The sequence below is a fragment of the Pleurodeles waltl genome, chromosome 3_1 (assembly GCF_031143425.1).
Source record: "Pleurodeles waltl isolate 20211129_DDA chromosome 3_1, aPleWal1.hap1.20221129, whole genome shotgun sequence".
In the NCBI taxonomy this organism is placed as follows: Eukaryota; Metazoa; Chordata; class Amphibia; order Caudata; family Salamandridae; genus Pleurodeles; species Pleurodeles waltl.
The window spans coordinates 1,626,312,473-1,626,330,812 of NC_090440.1; the positions used below are offsets into that span (position 1 = coordinate 1,626,312,473).

At 43.3% G+C, this 18,340-nt stretch overlaps 1 protein-coding gene across 1 annotated transcript in view; it reads left to right on the forward strand.

Moving 5' to 3' along the window:
• Positions 1-18,340, forward strand: part of NOSTRIN (nitric oxide synthase trafficking) — a 554,795-nt gene that overhangs the window by 55,815 nt on the left and 480,640 nt on the right. Inside the window, exon 3 of the mRNA XM_069221364.1 lies at positions 7,639-7,722. Within this exon, the coding sequence (XP_069077465.1) occupies positions 7,639-7,722 (84 nt within the window). The remainder of the gene's footprint in view (positions 1-7,638; positions 7,723-18,340) is intronic.

Here is an 18,340-nt window from a genome sequence, read left to right on the forward strand (position 1 = left end):
TTCACAAACCTTTCTCTAAAAAATGTTGCTCTAACTCATCTCCTTTCTAGAAAGATCTAGAGTGATCCATTAAGCAGGTGTAGAGAAAAAGGGGGGTCCCAAAATGTGTTTCTCCCATTCATCTTTCCATAGGTAAATTAGACACAGCCCAGTCAAAATGGCTGAAAAGAATCAAACCAAATTTGACAGAAAGCTAAATCGTGGTACAGAAATCAAATATATGTGTATTTCACACCTTGGAAAATCCATGGAGACAACAGATCTGAAGATAAATTCTGATTGACTGCCACCACACCAACAAAGATGTGGCAGCAGCCAATCCAAGCCTTTGTGACTGACTACCCCGTTTTAAAAATAGGGTTTAAAAAACATTTAAGTGGGCAGGGTAAGGATACCTTCCCCACCTAGGCCTGGTGGCAGTCCCAAAAACATTAAACAAAAAAAACTTTTACTGCAAATTTGCAGTGAATCTCATGCTTTAAAAAGAAAACAGAGGTGAGCCAGGCCCAGGGGGCGCATTGTAATTTATAGGTACCCCAACCCTCATTCAGGGTCCAGGAACCATACCCTGTACAATATCTTAAAGAAGAAGGGGCATGCAAACTCCGCCCCTGAGCCACTGTCTGTCCCCAGGACCCCATCCCCCAGGGCTGGATTGTGGATGGCATGCCATGGACCCAAACATCTGGGGGACTGTGGTTTCCCTGCCCATGGGAGTGCAGACAGAGAAATATTATGTGCTCCCACCCAGCAAAAGCATAGTGCAGGCAGAGAGACACAAAATTGCTTCTGCCAGGAGGAAGCAAAAGAAAAGTAGCTCTAGTGGCATTGGAGCAATGCCAGCTCCTGCTAGCTCACAGAAAGGGGAAGCTGGTGGGCCTTCAGGGGCCTTGGGCCCCCTGCGGCCACCAACTTTGAAAATGCTGTGGGGTGTCCTGGGTGGGCATTGAGATACCCTACCATTATTAAAAGAAACTGTCTGACTACTGGGCTTGCATGGAGCAGACAATGCCCCAGGGCCCATTAGGCTTTCCCATGCGGGCCAAAATAGTATTACATTTGGGATGCCCTGGGTGAGCACCTAGGCATCCAAGCTTGAACAAAACACAAAATAAAGAAGGGATGAATGTCCTGCATGGCCTATGGGGCCACTTGTAGGGAGCTGGTGGAGTGCTAGAGCTCCCCCCGCTTCTTCCAACAAAAAAGAAATATTTAGATGGTCCCAGGTGGGCACTGTATAAATAAAAAAGTTAATACATGATCAATAAGTGAGTTGCACAACCAAACATTTATAAAATGTGGTTGGGGGGGCTGCAGGCAATACAGCAACATTGAAAAAAAAAGTAAGTCTCCTACTTCATTATATCCATGATGCCAGGAGAGCTTACCGCAGTTCTTTAATAGCCTTCCTAGTTTGAGCTCCTTGCTGGAAATCGAGCGGCTGTATTTTTTAGGTTGATTTTTTTACTAAAACTTTAGTAAAATGCCTTTATGTCAATCACTTTTATTAAACATTGCACTGTATGAATTAATTAAATACATACTGAGGCCCTGATTATGACTTCAGCGGTCTGACCACTGGACCACCAATACAGTGGTCAGGAACATGCCGCCAAGCTGGCGACCTCCCCACCACTGTATTACGACACTACTGCAGGGCTGGTGGTAGTGTCGCATAGGCTCTCATTATTCTAATGAGACTACAGCACTTGAGTGGCAGAATCGCCTGCGGTGTGGGAGACTGAGTCTTACCCACTACAGATGACACCTGTTGCCCCAATCCGGGTTTAGCTCCGGCTAACTAGCAGTGCCTCATCTCTACCCAAGGGCAGGGATGATTGGGCAGCCGAGCGCATGACACAACTGATTCCTCAGGGAAATCGTGGTCACTCAGTTCTCATTTGTTTCTCTCAATTACATTAGTCTCACATACACAATGCCAAACAGAGGCAGTATATGTTTCAATAAGGTTTTAATGAAGCAACTGCATCTTAGATAGCAAAGAATGTTCTGCAATAAAAAGGACAATACAGCATGACAGAATTAGAATTGTGACAAGGAGAGTGAAGCATAGAAATAACGCTACCATATTGTCACTCAAGTCAATGGACTAATTCCTACCTAGGCTATAATAGAGCACAGCATGTTAAGCTCTAATTCTGCCCTTCAGGTTCCCCTGGGAAGACATAATCCCCCATACCTGAGCAAAGGCCTGGAGTCTGCATAAGCAGCTGTAGCGAAGCTTTCAGCAATCAGCATACAATTGTGGTCCTCTGGCTGGAATCTCCCTCTAACGTGTATGGGACAAGGAAGTGTTTTTACAATAAAACAGCTGATGTTCTGAGAAAATGTCCTTATGTGAGGATGTGTGTTTTTCTATGAATACCAGAGACAAAACTTTTCACACGTTCACCGACAACCTATCTTACTGCAGCCTTGAAAGAAGCACAGATCGAACAAGAATGTCTTGTTTGAGAACCTAGTGATGGCCTAGGCAAAAAACAGCTGGATAGAGAGAAATAAAACCCAATCACAAAAGTGGCTATTGTTGAAATAATAAATGAAGCTGAATAAAATATATCTAGGTTAAAGTGCACATCGGCAGGCCTAGTATGCTAAAATAACGTGCATGGAGCTATAACTAAAATGGCTACATAACATCCTCCCCTTGTCGGTTAAAAGGTCAAAGCCTAAATATATATAAAATTTACTAAAACTCAACCGAAGACATATATGTAAAAAGTGACAAGTTAAAAGGGCACATGAGCATATATAAAAGGACAATTTAAAATGTTAACAAGTGGCGTAAAAAGGGCCAAATTTCAAGAGTCAGAGTTATTTTGAAAGTTGCCAATTGAATCTGGGACAATGGAGGACAGGAAATCTTCCACTCCTGCAGGTGTTAAAGTTGGAAAGGCATCGCCGAAAAGGACCAAGGAGCAGTCGTTTTCCATAGGTTGAGCCTCAGCTAAGGCAGCAGTGCTCTGTGATGTGCCCTGTAATGAGTTCAGAGCCGCATTCTCCAAGAAGGTCAACTCATAAGCAGCTTCCCGTAGCAAACGCACCCTCAACGTGCATGTCCGGTAATGAACCCTCAGCGAGAACATCAACAGATCAGCGTTCAATGAAAGCAAGCAGTACATAGAAAGGCAAACTTGCAGTGCAAATTCGAACGAGCACCAGAGGCACCAAAACACAGGCTGCACACAATGCAAAACCAGTCTGAATGACAGAAACCAGTCACAATCCAATTCCTCCAGGAGTGTTGCTCCAAAGTACTGCTTCATGCGTTCACGACACAGCTGCACCGGTGGGAGTGCTTTCATTCCTCATTGTTGTGTCGGGACAGCCATTGTGCAGAAAAAATAGCAATAGCAAAATGCCACCTATTATAGCCAAAGTTATCGGAAGTCCCCCGAAAATACTGGAGAATATTGAGTGGATGGCTGATGGTATTAAACCGAATATGGAGGAGAAGGTGTGAATGAAACCAGAACCAACAGCCTTAAAGAAATTTGCGATTCCCCCATTCATCTTTCCATAGGAAAATTAGACACAGCCACAGTCAAAATGGCTGAAAATAATCAAACCAAATTTGACAGAAAGGTAGATCGTGGTCCAGAAATCCAAAATATGTATAATTCACACCTCAGAAAATCCATGGAGCCAACAGATCGGAAGATAAATTCTGATTGACTGCCACCACACCAACAAAGATGTGGCAGCAGTCAGCAGTGTGTGACTTACTACCCCATTTTAAAAATAAGGTTTAAAAACATTTAAGTGGGCACGGTAGGGATACCTTCCCCACCTAGGCCTGGTGGCAGTCCCCAAAATTCTTTTTTTTGCAGTTGACCTCATGCTTTAAAAGAAAATAGAGGTGGGCCAGGCCCAGGGGTTGCATTGTATTTTATAGGTTCCCCAACCCTTAGTTAGGGTCCAGGAACCATATCCTGTTCATTATCTTAAAGAAGAGGGAGCATGCAAACTCTGTCCCCGAGCCATTGTATGGCCCGGGACCTCATCCCCTGGGGCTGGATTGTGGATGACATGCTATGAACCCAAACCTCTGGGAACTGTGGTTTCCCTGCCCAGGGGAGTGCAGACAGAGAAATCATATGTGCTCCCAACCAGCAAAATTTCTTCTGCTAGGAGGAAGCAAAAGAAAAGTGGCTCCTGTGGCATGGGAGCAATGCCAGCTCCCGCTAGCTCACAGAAAGAGGTAGCTGGTGGGGCTTAAGGGGCCTTGGGGCCCCCGCAGCCAGCAACTTTGAAAAATGCTGTGGGGGGGGGGTCCTGGGTGGGCATTGAGATATCTTACTATTATTTTTTTTTAAACTGTCCTGCTGCCGTGTTTGCATGGAGCAGCCAAGGCCGCAGGGCCCATTAGGCTTTCCCCTGAGGCCCAAAATAGTATTGCATTTTGGATGCCCTGGGTGAGCACCTAGGCACCCAAGTTTAAAAAAACACAAAATAAAGAAGGGATGAGCCTCCTGCATGGCCTATGGGGCCGCTTGTAGGGAGCTGGTGCTAAAGAAATATATAGATGTCCCTGGTGGGCACTCTATTAATAAGTGAGCTGCACAACCAAACATTTAAAAAATGTGGTTGGGGGGCTGCAGGTAATACAACAACGTTAAAAAAAACAGTAAGTCTCCTGGTTCATTATATCCATAATTGCCAGGAGAGCTTACTGCACTTCTTTAATAGCCTTCCTAGTTGGAGCTCCTTGCTGGAGATGGAGTTGTTGTATTATGTAGGTTAATTTTTTAACTAAAACTTTAGTAAAATGCCTTTATGGCAATCACTTTTATTAAACATTGCACTGTGTGAATTAATTAAATACATACTTAGGCCCTGATTATGACTTCAGCAGTCTGACCACCGGACCACCAATACAGTGGTCAGAAACATGCAGCCAAGCTGGCGGCCTCCCTGCCACCGTATTACGACACTACTGCTGGGCTGGTGATAGTGTCTGTGGCAATATCAGTGCAGTGTCATGCTTTGGCTCAGAAAGTGAGCCTGAAGCACATGCCACCGCAGTGCAGCACCATATATACCTCAGGCGCACTGTTGCCATGCATAATGTTGTGCATGCAACAATGTGCACTGATAGTGCAGGCATGGAGGGGCTCAACAGGTGTCCCCAGCCACACTGCCCTATGGGCAAAATCTCCATGGGGCCTCTTCCCTGCCTTTCTGCTGATCTTTTCATGGCAGGGTCCACACCATGAAAAGCTTGGTGGAAAGGCAGGTCATGATCAGCATGATAATGCCGCCATTGGCACCATCGTAATTGACCGTGGCTTTCACTACCACCGCAGGACCAAAGATATTGGATGTTGGGGTGGTCTTGTGATGATCCAACTGTCCTCCTCGTAATCTGGCGGTCGGACAGCCGTCGTTGTGGTTGTGGTGGTCAGACCGCTACAGTGGGTTCAGTGGTCCCAGGACTGCTATCCTCGTAATCAGGGCCTTTGTTATAAATATTGGTGATTATTTTGACAAAGACAATTAGTGAGTTTTATGTATTTTGATATTCTGCCCCTTTCATAAAGCCAATAGATCCACTTTTTTAATTTGGTGTTCCGACTCTTTGACAAAGTCAGTAGATCTGCCATACTTAAAATGACACCTTTTATTCTGTAACATCACATAGTCAGCTGTGCACTCCCATGGGGGCTGGGCACAGCCCTGCCCCTTAACGTCCACCAGCGGGAAGTTAGGCACGGGGCCTGGCTATAGGACAGACCCTCCAGTAAACTCCACGTCAAGGATGGCCAAAAGCTCTGTGGGGCATGGGGTTGGCTGGCTATCGGAGGTTGGATGCACGGCCTGCCACCATGCATGGTGTGGAGTTGGTGTCACCTATCGCAAGAAAATATTACTTTATGCTAAAAAAACTAGAAATTCACTGAAAAAAACAAGGTTAAAGTGATGTTATAGTTAGGTATGGAAATGATAATCTCACTTTGCATTAGAAAGATTTACTGAAAAGAAACAAGATTAAAGGGACATTATAGTTAGGAGGAAATGTCAGTTTAAACATACCATTTTAAACTAACAAAAACACTGAATTTCACAATTTATAGTTATCGCAAGTAACTATAACTGATGCCATAAAGTAACTATAATCTATGTCTGCAATTACATCCTTAATGACAATACTGTTGTGGGGGCATGAGTTATAGTCACTTTGGACACAAACTAATAGCAAACTTCATCTCTGTAAATATGGACAATATATTAAACCTTATTATGTACTTGAAACTAGCACCATCAAGATTTCTCTCATCAGCTCAGCTATAGTTTCTAGTACACTCAGAAAAGAAATGAGTATGTTAATGAGTGTTTGAGTATTTTTAATCAATGTCCACTACATCTCTTTAACCTACAATATATGTATGGGTGTGGGCTAACTTTAATATTTTAGGAGTGACAACAGGACAGCAGCAATCAATAAAGTCTTATGGTAAACATAAAAAAAATACTGAAAAGCAAATTTCTTTCAATGATTCACAATTCAAAAATCCAAAATAGGGAAAAGAACTGTACAAAGACATGCCAAAATAGCTGATTACATCTTCTAAATCCACATTGCCATTTCTGTCTATTTTTCCACTTGCATTATGCTGGACAGATTTCCTTTCAATAGTGTCCATGAACGTAACTAATTGAAAGGCAGATTTTTGTTCAAACATAGGGGTCTTGAATTTGATGTTTATTTTATTTATTTTTGCCTTATTGATTTCTAACATACCCATGTAGTGGGAAACTACAGTTTCAAAGCACAAAGAGATGACTGAAGAAGGATGGAGATCAAAAGGGACAGATGATAGAGGGTGAAGGCAACAAAATCAAAATAAATGGGAAGTTATTTTTAAAAATAGGTCTTGTTTGTTTTTAATTTCAGAAGGACATATCTCTTCCAAAGAGGTGCATGTAGAGGATTTATAGACTTGGCAAACATTTTAGCAAGTTCCAACCACCCTGTCACTGTGGGGAGAATCTTGGTATTCACACGAACATTGTATAAGAACTTTACTGGCCAGTGTGTGTCTGATAATCCTGGATTTGAGGTACAATAGATAACTGTTATAACAAGCTCAGCAGATGATGCATAGGAATTTGAAAAGTGTCATGATTCTTTAAGCATCCATGGATCTTTTTCCAAGCTTTGCTGAAAGGGTCATCAGGTTTCAGATTCAAAATGAAACTCGAAAAAGGTTTACTGTATCTATTTGTGTTCCCTGGGTCCATCAACATTGCAATGGATTCGGATTTTTATATTATTATATCTAGAAAGCCTAGACCATTGATAAGATATTTTGTCCTGTCCAATTGTGAAGGTTGCATGACAATTCAAGGTTGCATGCAATTACCAATAACATTTAAATGTGCAAATATTTTTCACTTTACTATACATAGTGGTCGGAGAATAGAGCTTTCACAGGTTATTCCAGAGAGTTTATGTCTCATAGGTTTTTATATAGTTGAGCACTAAGTACTCAACTAAAATGCAATTGTTTGCCAAATATTTCTGCTTATTTTGTTGCTATCTGTACTTTTTATATTTGCACTAATCGTTTCAGTAAAATAAAGGGTTATTAATTGATATTCTGTTATTGTTTACAGAGCTGAACTTGAAATTAGCTATTCCAAAGGACTCCATAAAATGGCAAACAAACTTAAAAGAGCGCTTGAGAAAATGAAGAAAAAGTAAGGAAAATTAGCAACTAATGCGAAATGCTTTAACTTTTTCACTGTCCTGAACTGTATTGTGTTGTATTGCATTAGTATTTGTAGAGTGCTTTTCATTGGACTTGTGAGGCTTATTTTTCTGAGTGGTCCTGTCTCATTATTTATATGGTGTTTCATACCCCTGGCTAGGTCATGAAGCACTCCACTTTGCATCAGATTTCTGTATGCCATCCAGAGTGTATGTTTCAAAGTGTGCTGTTAGGGTTGAAATAAAGGGACATGTTGGATGAGGTTTTTGAGGTTTGATTTAAGGATCCTGGCATAAAGATTGTCACTGTCTCTGTGCGTAAGCATAAATGTTGCATAGAGTTGAAAAATAGACATAATTATGCATGAATGCTCTTAAAATCTTTTGAGAAGGCGGAATCCTATGTAGAAACCGTATTTGATGGACATCATTGTTGTCCATTATGGGCAATTGAGCTCACCAAATAGCATCTGAAAACCCAACATGTTGGGTGGGGTATTGTTAAACCAGTAGGAAGAATTGAGCATAATTTACCCAGGAGCTAACTGATGAAACAGCACTCCTTTTAAAGTATTATTAAACCACAATGCAATGTTCTAGGGTGCATGCCCAGGAGTGATACAGGAACAATCGTTGGGGGCACTGTTAAACTACCATCCAGTACAATACAGTGCTTACTAAAAGAGAGAGAGAAGAATCCCATTGGAGGTAGCTTTACTTCACTAGCATTATGTGATGCATAGGCAGGAGAGACTGAAGGAAAGCCAATTAGAGAAACAGTTAAACCACTATGAAGTATTATCTTGTGTGCGCCCAGCTGTGTGAACTGCATGGAATGAAAAAAATACATGAATGAACAGGTGATAAATTATAAAAAGATGATGGTTTCAGGATGAATATTGAGGAAGATAGCGAATACAACAAGACCCTGCAGAAAGATTAACATTGAAAAATCAGTGTGAGACACAGATCTTTTTCTTTTTTCCAAAATCAGAATCAGAGTGGGGGAATAATCAGAGTGGGGGAATAATCAGAGTGGGGGAATATTAATTTCAATAGTTCAAACTACAAAAACGTCTGTGACTTTCTAAGACACAAAGAAACCTACTCTTTGCCCCAGTAATATCAAGTCCATCATATTTATTCTTTCAAGTAGCCTGATTCATCACCTTTCCTGGATTTGTTTTTACTGATATTATAACTCTTTGTACTATGACTATGACATTTAGTACCAGAGAGTGTGGGCTCTGGCCCTAAACATGCGCTGTGAAATTGAATTTGGCTTATTGCGTTTTCTAATAAGGCTATGGGGAATTGATAAAGGAGATGTATTAGTGGTGTGGATGATGAATACGACATGTGGGCTGTAGAGTGGTAGCCACTGAGTAGGTATACATGAGTCAGAGTTTCCACTGGAAGAGTGTTTTTTTGTTTTGTGAATAACTTTGGTGCTGTTTGATGAATCTTCACAAAACGTTCCCCAAAAAATGTTTTCATCCTACTCAGCTCCATCCTGGAAAGCTTCAGGGTCATCCTTTGAGCGGTGAGCAAGAAAATTGGGGTCCCAAAGCACTTGACTTCCCCTGCAGGAACAATTAGACAGGACTCTCCAGCCTGTTCTGTAGCGAGAGCTACTTCTGATCACTGAAAATCATTGGGAGTTACAGAAGGATAAACAACTTGTGCATTATTACCAGACACCCCCATATCTAGGTTCCTCGACTTTATGCCTAATGCCCATAGAGCCAGATATTATGGTTTGAACAAAATACTTTGACTAAGGGCACTATGACAGGGCTGACGTGTCAGTGAGAGCGTGGTCTTTAGGGATGTATAAACATGTGTGCATATGAATGGGATATATGTGTGTGGGTAATTGAGAGTCTTTGTCATATGCACTTCTGACACAGGACATACGTTTCACCATATGTGACACCATTACATGTACAACACAAATAGATAACCATTATTTTTAAATGGGAGAAATCTAAAGTGCAAAAATGTTCATAATGTGAACTTTTTTCTGCACGTTATACTCCTCCCATTTAAAAAATAACAGATTTTCAGTTATAAATATGGCACAGTGTTCTACTGGCCACTTGGTGCAAGAGGCCTGCTGTTTGTGAATTGAACACTTTGAAAAAAAATTAGAACATTACAATGAGAAGTTAATTATAAGGTAACTTTTCATTTTAATTTTCTCTTATTCAAAAACAATGAAAAACATAATTTTGTTCTCACCTCCAATAATGAGTTGACGTCAACTTTTATTTAAGAGTTATACCTTAATGCTTCAATTCTTCACCTCTATGCCCTGGGTCACAAATCTGCAGCCTGATGATAATACTGTTAAATAAAAAAACATGTGACCCTCTGCTGCTGATTTAAAAATGAACTCCAGGCTGTGAGCTACTCTGAATGGTCTGCAAACTACTGGTAGCACACCATCGACTGGTTGGAGACACCGTAATTAGACAACAATACAAATAAATGGCTGACTATAATTGAATCTTATTTGGCAGAAAATTAGATATCTATCCAGAAAGATTGCTTTCTGTGATTTGGTGTCAATCTAATCAGCTGTTTTAGAGAAAATGAGGTTTACTAATAGTGATATTTGTTGCTTTGGGAATCCCTAAAACTCCTGCAGAATTCCTGGAGGAAAAACAACAATAAAAACAATTTGAAAAGGCTGGTGCCATCGGAGTCCAGCTGGACCAAGCATTGTCACTGGCTGGCTGCAACATGAAGACAAATATTGTGGCTGCCATTACAGACTCTGTCCATGAATCCTGAAAATAAAACTAAAAACAATATAATTTTTGCTACCTGAGCTCAAACTTAAGTTATCACATATTAAGTCCCTCATTTTGAGTTTGGCGGTCAGGAAAGCCCATCCGCCAAACTCCTGACAGGATGGCTGGCGTCTTTGTGACAACCACCCCATCGGACCTGTTAGGAGTTTCCCGCTAGGCCGGTGGGTATAAACCTCGGTTTCCACCCGCCGGGCTAGCAGAAATCAGGCTATGCAATGTTTAATGCAAGGCAGACAGTGAACATTGCAGTGGTGCTGGATAGGGGGAACCCTGCACTGCACATGCCAAGTGCATGAGCACTGCAGCGGCCCCTTTATTCCCCCTGCACCTGTTCTCCGCCAGCCTTTTCATGGTGGTGAAACCGCCATGAAAAGACTGGCAGAGAACAAAGTCGTAATCCACAGGGCAGCACTGCATGCAGTGCTACCCTGGTGGATTATGATCTCTGCCACCGTCAGTTCGTTTGGATCACTGATCCCGGCGGAGACGGTGGAACCCTAGCGGTCTAGCTGCCATGGTCCTAATGTGTTGGTTGAACCACCACAGCACCAGCGGTACTGACTGCCCCCTCGAGGTTGGCGGTCTAAAGACCGCCAGCCTCATAATGAGGCCCTAAATGTGTGAGAAATTGGGTTGTTGGTTGACTGGTGTGTGAGTCCTGGTCAAGCAACAGCCACAATCCTTAGCAGAATGAACCACTGAAAGTCATTATATTAACCTGTGATTAACCCTGGATAGCTTGGCACAAGAAGCAGTCAGGATTAACTTAGAGGCAATGTATAAAGTATGTATGCAGTGCACAAACAATAATAAAGTGAAAACACAACACAATCCCAGACCAATTTCGAAAAATATAGTCAATTCTAATAAACATTTTGACATTTAAAAAAACAATAATTCAATTAGTAGAACCAGAAATGTGTATTTTTAATGAATAAACTGCAATATAGTGCCTAAAAGCATAAAGTGTCAACTGTGGCTACCTGGTGGAATTGAACCGGGTCAAAGTAAACATTTCAAGCAGACTACGATGGAGTGAGTGTCCGATACAGTCACACATTAGTCCTGCTGAAGGTTTACCTTCTCATGTTTTGTGCCAAGAGTCCCATTCGCATTGAAGTAGGTCAAGTGGAGCAAGGGGAGTGCTGTGGGCAGCAGTCAGTGTGGTGCAAGGAGCAAGAGGGGCTCTGTGGGCCTGTGGGCTGGTACTTTGCGTTCGGGGTCCCCCACGGGCTGTTGATGCTGCTGTGTGGAGAGATGAGTTGGTGGTGGGTCACATTGATTTTCGGTCTGATTGGTGTAGTTCTGGTACTGATGGGCATGCTTGCGGTCAAGAAGAGCCCAAAAGTTTAAATTCAAGAGCTCGAGGGCCGAGGACCTGAGGGGTATCACTTGGGGATCAGGAAGTCAATTGAGAATGGTCCAGGAGCTTTAGGGGAGCCTTTTATGGCCCTGAGGCTCAGATCAGGAGGCCAGCAGACTAGCCCTTTTAGTCACTCGGGGGTCATGAGTTCAAGATGGGTTGCTGGTCCAGTTCTTTTTTCCCAGGCAAGAAGGCAGCAGGAAGCAGGTCAGCAAAGATGGACATCAGTTCATTCAGAACAGCAATCTAGCAGAGTGGCAGTCCTTGTAGCAGTTCAGCAGTCCTTCTTCCTGGAAGAGTATTCACAGTTCCAGAAGAGTACTGAAGAGTTGGTGTCTGAGGTCCTTCTTTTATACCCTATTCTACAAGGCGAAAGAAGCTTCTAGATAGCTGCTTTGAAGGCATGGAATCCTCTGGCTCCCCTGCCTTGACTTCAACCTGGCTGAAGTGACAATGCATGGTTGTTAGGCTCTTTGTGTGAAGGCAGAGCAAAGGCTATTTAGTTGCAAGTGGGGCTATGCTAAGCTCTACCCCCCATCCTGCCAGTAGATGGCCTATTCGGGTGCACTTAATCCCACTATTGAGTGACTGTCTGGGAATAATTTACAGTGTCTAACTGTCAGTTACAGCCAGTCATGTGACCCAGGACAGGCTACAGGCACCAAATAGCTAAGGCATGAAAATGCCAACTTTCTAAAAGTGGCTCTTTCAGAATTGCAATTTAAAATGTGACTTCACCATATGTTAGGAGTTTAAATTGTGATTCCAGAGACACCAAACATGAACTGGGTATCTCTTCTGATTTGTAGATTCTATTTATAAAATGTAACAAGGCACCTCCAGTGTTATCCTATGGAAGACCTAGGCCTTGCAGTAGTGAAAAGCAAATTCAACAGTTTTTCACTACCAGAACATGCAAACCTTATGAAAACATGTCCACAGTTTTACATAAATTGCACCCTGCCCTCTGGGCCACACAGGGGTAACTTATATGTATTAAAAAGGAAGGTCTGAGTCTGAAAACGGTTTATTTTGCTAGGTTGACATGGCAGTTTAAAACTGCATACTCCCGCTCTGCAATGGCAGGCATGAGGAATGTTTGAAGGCCTTTTTAAGTGGGCGGCACAATCAGTGCTGCAGGCCTATTAGTAGCATTTAATTTATAGGCCTTTGGCACATGGCGTACCACTTTACGAGGGACTGAAAAGTAAATTAAATATGGCAATTGGTTATAAGCCAATTTTAAAATTTTTAAGGAGAGGGCACACAAGTGGTTTAGCACTGGTTAGCACTGTATGTCAATTTACATGTAACTGGCGAAATTCAGTGTTTTTTGGTTTTTAAACGTTCCTTTGTTTCATTATTATATCTCATATAAAATGTGCTGTCATTTTATCTTCCTAGTGTACTATCTATAATTCATATGGCTAAAAGGAACCCCTAATTTTGTTCATTTACTGCAGTATTGTCTGTAGGAGATTTCACTCAGTTTTAAAGAATCGATTCCATCAAAACAGCATTCAAGTGTGCCATATGTTTGTCATAAATACAGAATATTATCACTCTTAGTTGAGTTGCTCATCATAACTCTGTGGTGAAGCTGCAGTTGATCACTAGAGAGTTAAATGACAGAGTACTGCATGCTGTCGAAGTGCATTTTTCTGTCTGCATTTCAGATTCTTATACTGACATAGATTAGGAAGCTATTTTAGAACTCATAAATATGTCCTTATTTTAGCTTCCTAGAACACGACCATAACTTCAATGTCATAAAACGTATGTTGATTCTTTACTGCAGTCTCCTCTGTCTGCAATGCTGGCAATATTACAGCTTTAATTCCATCAAGATAGCATTCAGGTGTGCTCCATTATTGTCATAAATGTGTAATGTTACTGTTCTAGTTGTTCATTAGAATTATTTGGTGATGCTGTAGTTGTTCACTTTGAAGTTAACTATAGAGTACATGCAGCTGTTGTTGAAAGTACAGCCTGCATGCAGAATGTTTTACTGACATTGATAAAAGCAATATTTGAAACATTTTAGAAAGTACCTCCTCCTCATTGCAGCTTTGTGGAGCAATTTGTATGACAAAATTATCTCCCTCTTATAGTTAATGTCTAAATGTTTTAATCTTCACAGTTTGATTCAGTAAAGATGGTGTTCAAGTGTTCCACACTTGTCATAAATACAGAATGGTTGGACTCTAATTGTTCGTTCACAGACTGTTGTGAAGCTGCAATAAAATACTGTGGAATCAACTGTTGAAAATACATGTTCACTCACAATATCAGACTTAATTCTCACTGAGTGTGAACCCTAATCCTCCTCTTGTGCACTGGTGGGGTGAGGTGACTGAGGATCTCTAGTCTCAAAGCAGGAGGATTGGGGGCATTCAGAGATGGAGAGACACCCCACATAGCGACCTCTCCCTGGTCCCATATCAACATGCAAATTACTGTGTCCCTGGTACCACCTGAAGCCAGAGTGTGTTGTGCCTCCAGGTCATGTGGGATGTGCCCCCCATCATTCCAGGAAAGGTCACCTGCCTCACACACAGGCGCAGCTGGAGGCCTCTTTCACTCACTGGGCCCCCTTGTCATGATGTGCCCTCTCTCACAACATGGAGTCCCCATGGCTCATCTGGCCGGTCTGGAGCTGAGGCTCCTGTCCCCACTATAGGGTCATGGTCAGCAGCAGGCAGCAAGATCATTCAAGATCACAGCAGAGTATTTACTGTTTCTACCAGCTCAATAGCCGTGGGCCACTGACTTCTCTCGCTGTCATGGTAAGATGACGCAGGATGGCCTAGGCTCTGGCGCTCCTCCAAGGAGTGTCCGCCACCTTGATTTGCTGATGTCTTCCCCCTCTTTGACACACCTTTACTTATTCTAGATGGGGAGATTTTCATTGGAATTAATTCCTCATTGCAGCTGTGGTACCACTATAGGGGGTTCATAATTCTTTGTTTACAGAACACAGTTGTGTTGGGATGTCAGTTTTCTTGCATAGAAAGTCACTTACAAAGCTCTAAAAATACTCCTTTTTTTGGTTCAGTGCATGACAAAGATGCATCATTTATTTAGACCTAAAGAGAGCTGAATAACCTAAATCTGCTCCCCTCTTAGGACAAAGCAAAACGTCCCCATGTGGCTCTTGTATGGATAGGCCTCACTGGGAGATATTTCTTGCTCATTTGGAGGAGCCTTTCAGCTGTATGACTTCCTTCCTCTTCCTCCCTTACTGAAGACTATTTAATCAGTCATGAACGCTGTATGAATGTAGTTGCTCCTGTTGGCCCAGTGTGTTCTGCATTTCAGATCTTCTGAAACTGTTAAGGTCTTTCCTGTTCCTTGTACACCTGTGGGTGGGCATTGTCTTTCTTGCTAGAGTGGGCTGCTCTACCACACTTATCTTCTGTCACAGTGTTTAGCAGCCTGTAGCCATCTGAGGCTATCGCCAAATACTTTAGCAATCTGTTATGCATCAAGCACAAGGTCTAACATTTGCCTTTACTGAAGCAAGTGTCTTAAATTCTGTAGAAAAGTGCCATCTTTCTGGCATAGTTACCCCCACTTTTTGCCTGATGTCAGTATGTTTGGACTATAGTTCACTGGGATTCTACTAACCTGGACCCCAGTGACAGTGCTCTCTCCTCTAAATGTAGTTGTTGGTTAATTTTCACACCCATAATTGTCATACTGGTGCACCCATGTAATTCCCTAGTATATGGTACTTATGTACCTAGGGCATTTGTACACCAGGGGTCCCCTATGGGAGGCAGCATGTATTATGTCACCTGTAGGAGTCCATGCAAACTGTGGCTGCAGGCCTGCCATTGCAGCCTGCGTGAAAGGATGCATGCACCCTTTCTCTGCCAAACACAACCACTGCACTTAGACATTATAAGTCAAGCCTCTGGTAGGCCCTTCAGCCCAAGGGCAGGTTGCATGTCTCTAAGTGTGAGTGTACCCCTGCATGAGCAGGGTACCCCTGCAGAACTCAGGCCAATTCCTGGAATCTGTCAGTGCAGGAAAGTGATCTTAATGTTTGTAGTGGACACTGGTCAACAGAAGTGGTCCAACTACATGATGGCTTCTCCGAACCTAGGCATGTTTGGTATCAAACACATTGGAATCATGCAACTACACCAATTCCAGTGTTAGTTGCCTGATACCATGTACTCTGGGGGTTTCCTAGGGGATTCTCCCAGTTCTGCCTGTGCAGCCTTACAGGGTCCAGCTGCCAGCCCACGCTGCCGCTGACCCCAGACACTGCTCTGCTCTCCTGCTGGTGAGCCAAGACCAGGCCAGATGACCAGAACAAAGGATTTCCTGCAAACCCTGTGCATTAGGTGTCTATGGGCTGGGGTGGGTTGGCATCTGAGCACCACCAGACTGCTTTGAAGGGCACATTTGGTGTCCTCCTTGCATAATTCGGTTTGCACCAGTTCCTTAAATCCCAGTTCCCGCTCTGGTGTGAGGAGTGACTGCCTCCCTGTCCAGATTCTGCCCTAGGGAGGTGCATAGAGCTCTGCCAGGTGACCACTAGACTCTGCCATCTTGAAAATAAGATGTGCAGAGGCCACTGGGAGCATCTGACTGGTTAGGCCAGGTAGATTATGTCCCTGACCCCCTCTGATAGGTGGGTCAATATGGAGAATGACCAACCCCCTTTTATAGTTATTTAAAGACTCCCAGGTCCTTTCATTCATCAAGCAAGACTTTTCAAAGAACTCTCTGCAAGACATCTTCTACTGGTCTTCACTGGAACTAAACAAGTCCAGTTCTGGTGGGAAGGCTCCCATAGCAACATTGTTTTTATGGATCCTGCACAAATTCTACAACATCCATTGCTGTGCATCCTCCACGGTCACAAACACTCTGTTTGCACCAAGAAGCACACAAAAATCTCCCTTGGAGTGAAGGAGTCACTCCCCTGCATCTGCAGGCACTTCAAGACAATGTCAACCGGCTGGTGGGGTCTGCTGTCCATGGACATCTGAAGATCCTGCAACACAGGTGGCAAGTTTGTGGCCTCCTCTGGTACCTTATTGTCTTCGTTCCAAGTTGGGAGACTGTAGGCCCTTTCTCCTGCCACAAATTGGAACCCCTCTGCACCATGACTGTTGCACTTGCCAAGGCTTGTTGACTTTTCTTCCGGGAGTTCTTCAGGCTCCAAGAAGCCCAAGCATCCAGCACTCTGCAAATAGAAGATCAGCTCCTGTGCTGGAACTCCTGTGACATGGGACTTCTGTTTGACTGGTCTGATAAGGACTCCTTGTGACTCCCTATGTCCGGCACCTGTGAGTCACTTATGGTGGTCCACCAACTTCTGCTGGCCTTCTTGTGTGCTGCAGGGCAACTCTGACTTCCTCTCCCGGGTAGAGTCTCCTGGATCCTGGTGGTCAAAACTTTGCAAATCCTTCAGCAACTCCTATTTGCACTTGCCAGTGTTTGTTGGTGACCTGGCTGCTGATTACTGATCCTTCTGCAATCCGGTGACCATCTTGGGACAGCTTGTAGGTGACTCCTTGGATCTTCAGCAGCTCCTGGACCCCGCAACTGGACCTCTTCTCCCACTGACTTGCAGGAACTTCATATTCAGGAGGGTGGGCATTGCCCCCTGCACCACCTGGGCACCTCTAAGGGTGATCCCATTCCTCTGCAGGTCCTCCACATCCAGAATCCGTCCCTGGCTTCCACTGGCTTGTTCCATGGGTTGTGACAGGTGCTGGAAAAACCGAGGCATCCACAGTCTTCTAAGATGGTTCCTTTTCCCCTCTGCATCTGAGTCCCTAGTGTAGGTTCTTCTGTCTTCTGGGTATCCTGTGATAGGGGTACTCTCCACCCATCCTCTGGTGGTTTCCTTGGGGTCCACTGGGAGAGGTCCTGAATTCCACAAACGCCAACCACTACTTTCTGTGTTAGCATACGGGACAACTGGGTGGGTAACTGACTTACTCCTGGTTGCTGGGTTCACTTACTGCACTTAACTCTGGTGTTCCTAACTGCCCTCATCCCCAAGCTAATCACCACACTTACCTTGGCTGGAGTCACTCTTTCACATTTCACTTTTTTAGTATATGGTTTGGCTCTCCCCTACGGCCTAGTATATTTCTATGCTATTTCTGATGGTTATTTTATGTGTATATTGTATGTACTATCTCCAAAGGGAGATATGCCAATGTCAGTTTAGTAGTAGCGCTTTAATAAAGTGTCCTTTATTTTTGCAACACTTTTTTCTTGTGCGTGAGTTACTGTCTGACTACTGTGGTATTGCAAGTGCTCCACATACCTCCTGGATAATCTTCAGTTGCTCGCCTCAGCTACCTGTAGAGAGCTTCTGCTATCTGGACACCTATTAACTATCTCTAAGGGTTGCCTGGACTCAGTATAGGGTGGCACATCATAAGTGTACACCATAAACGG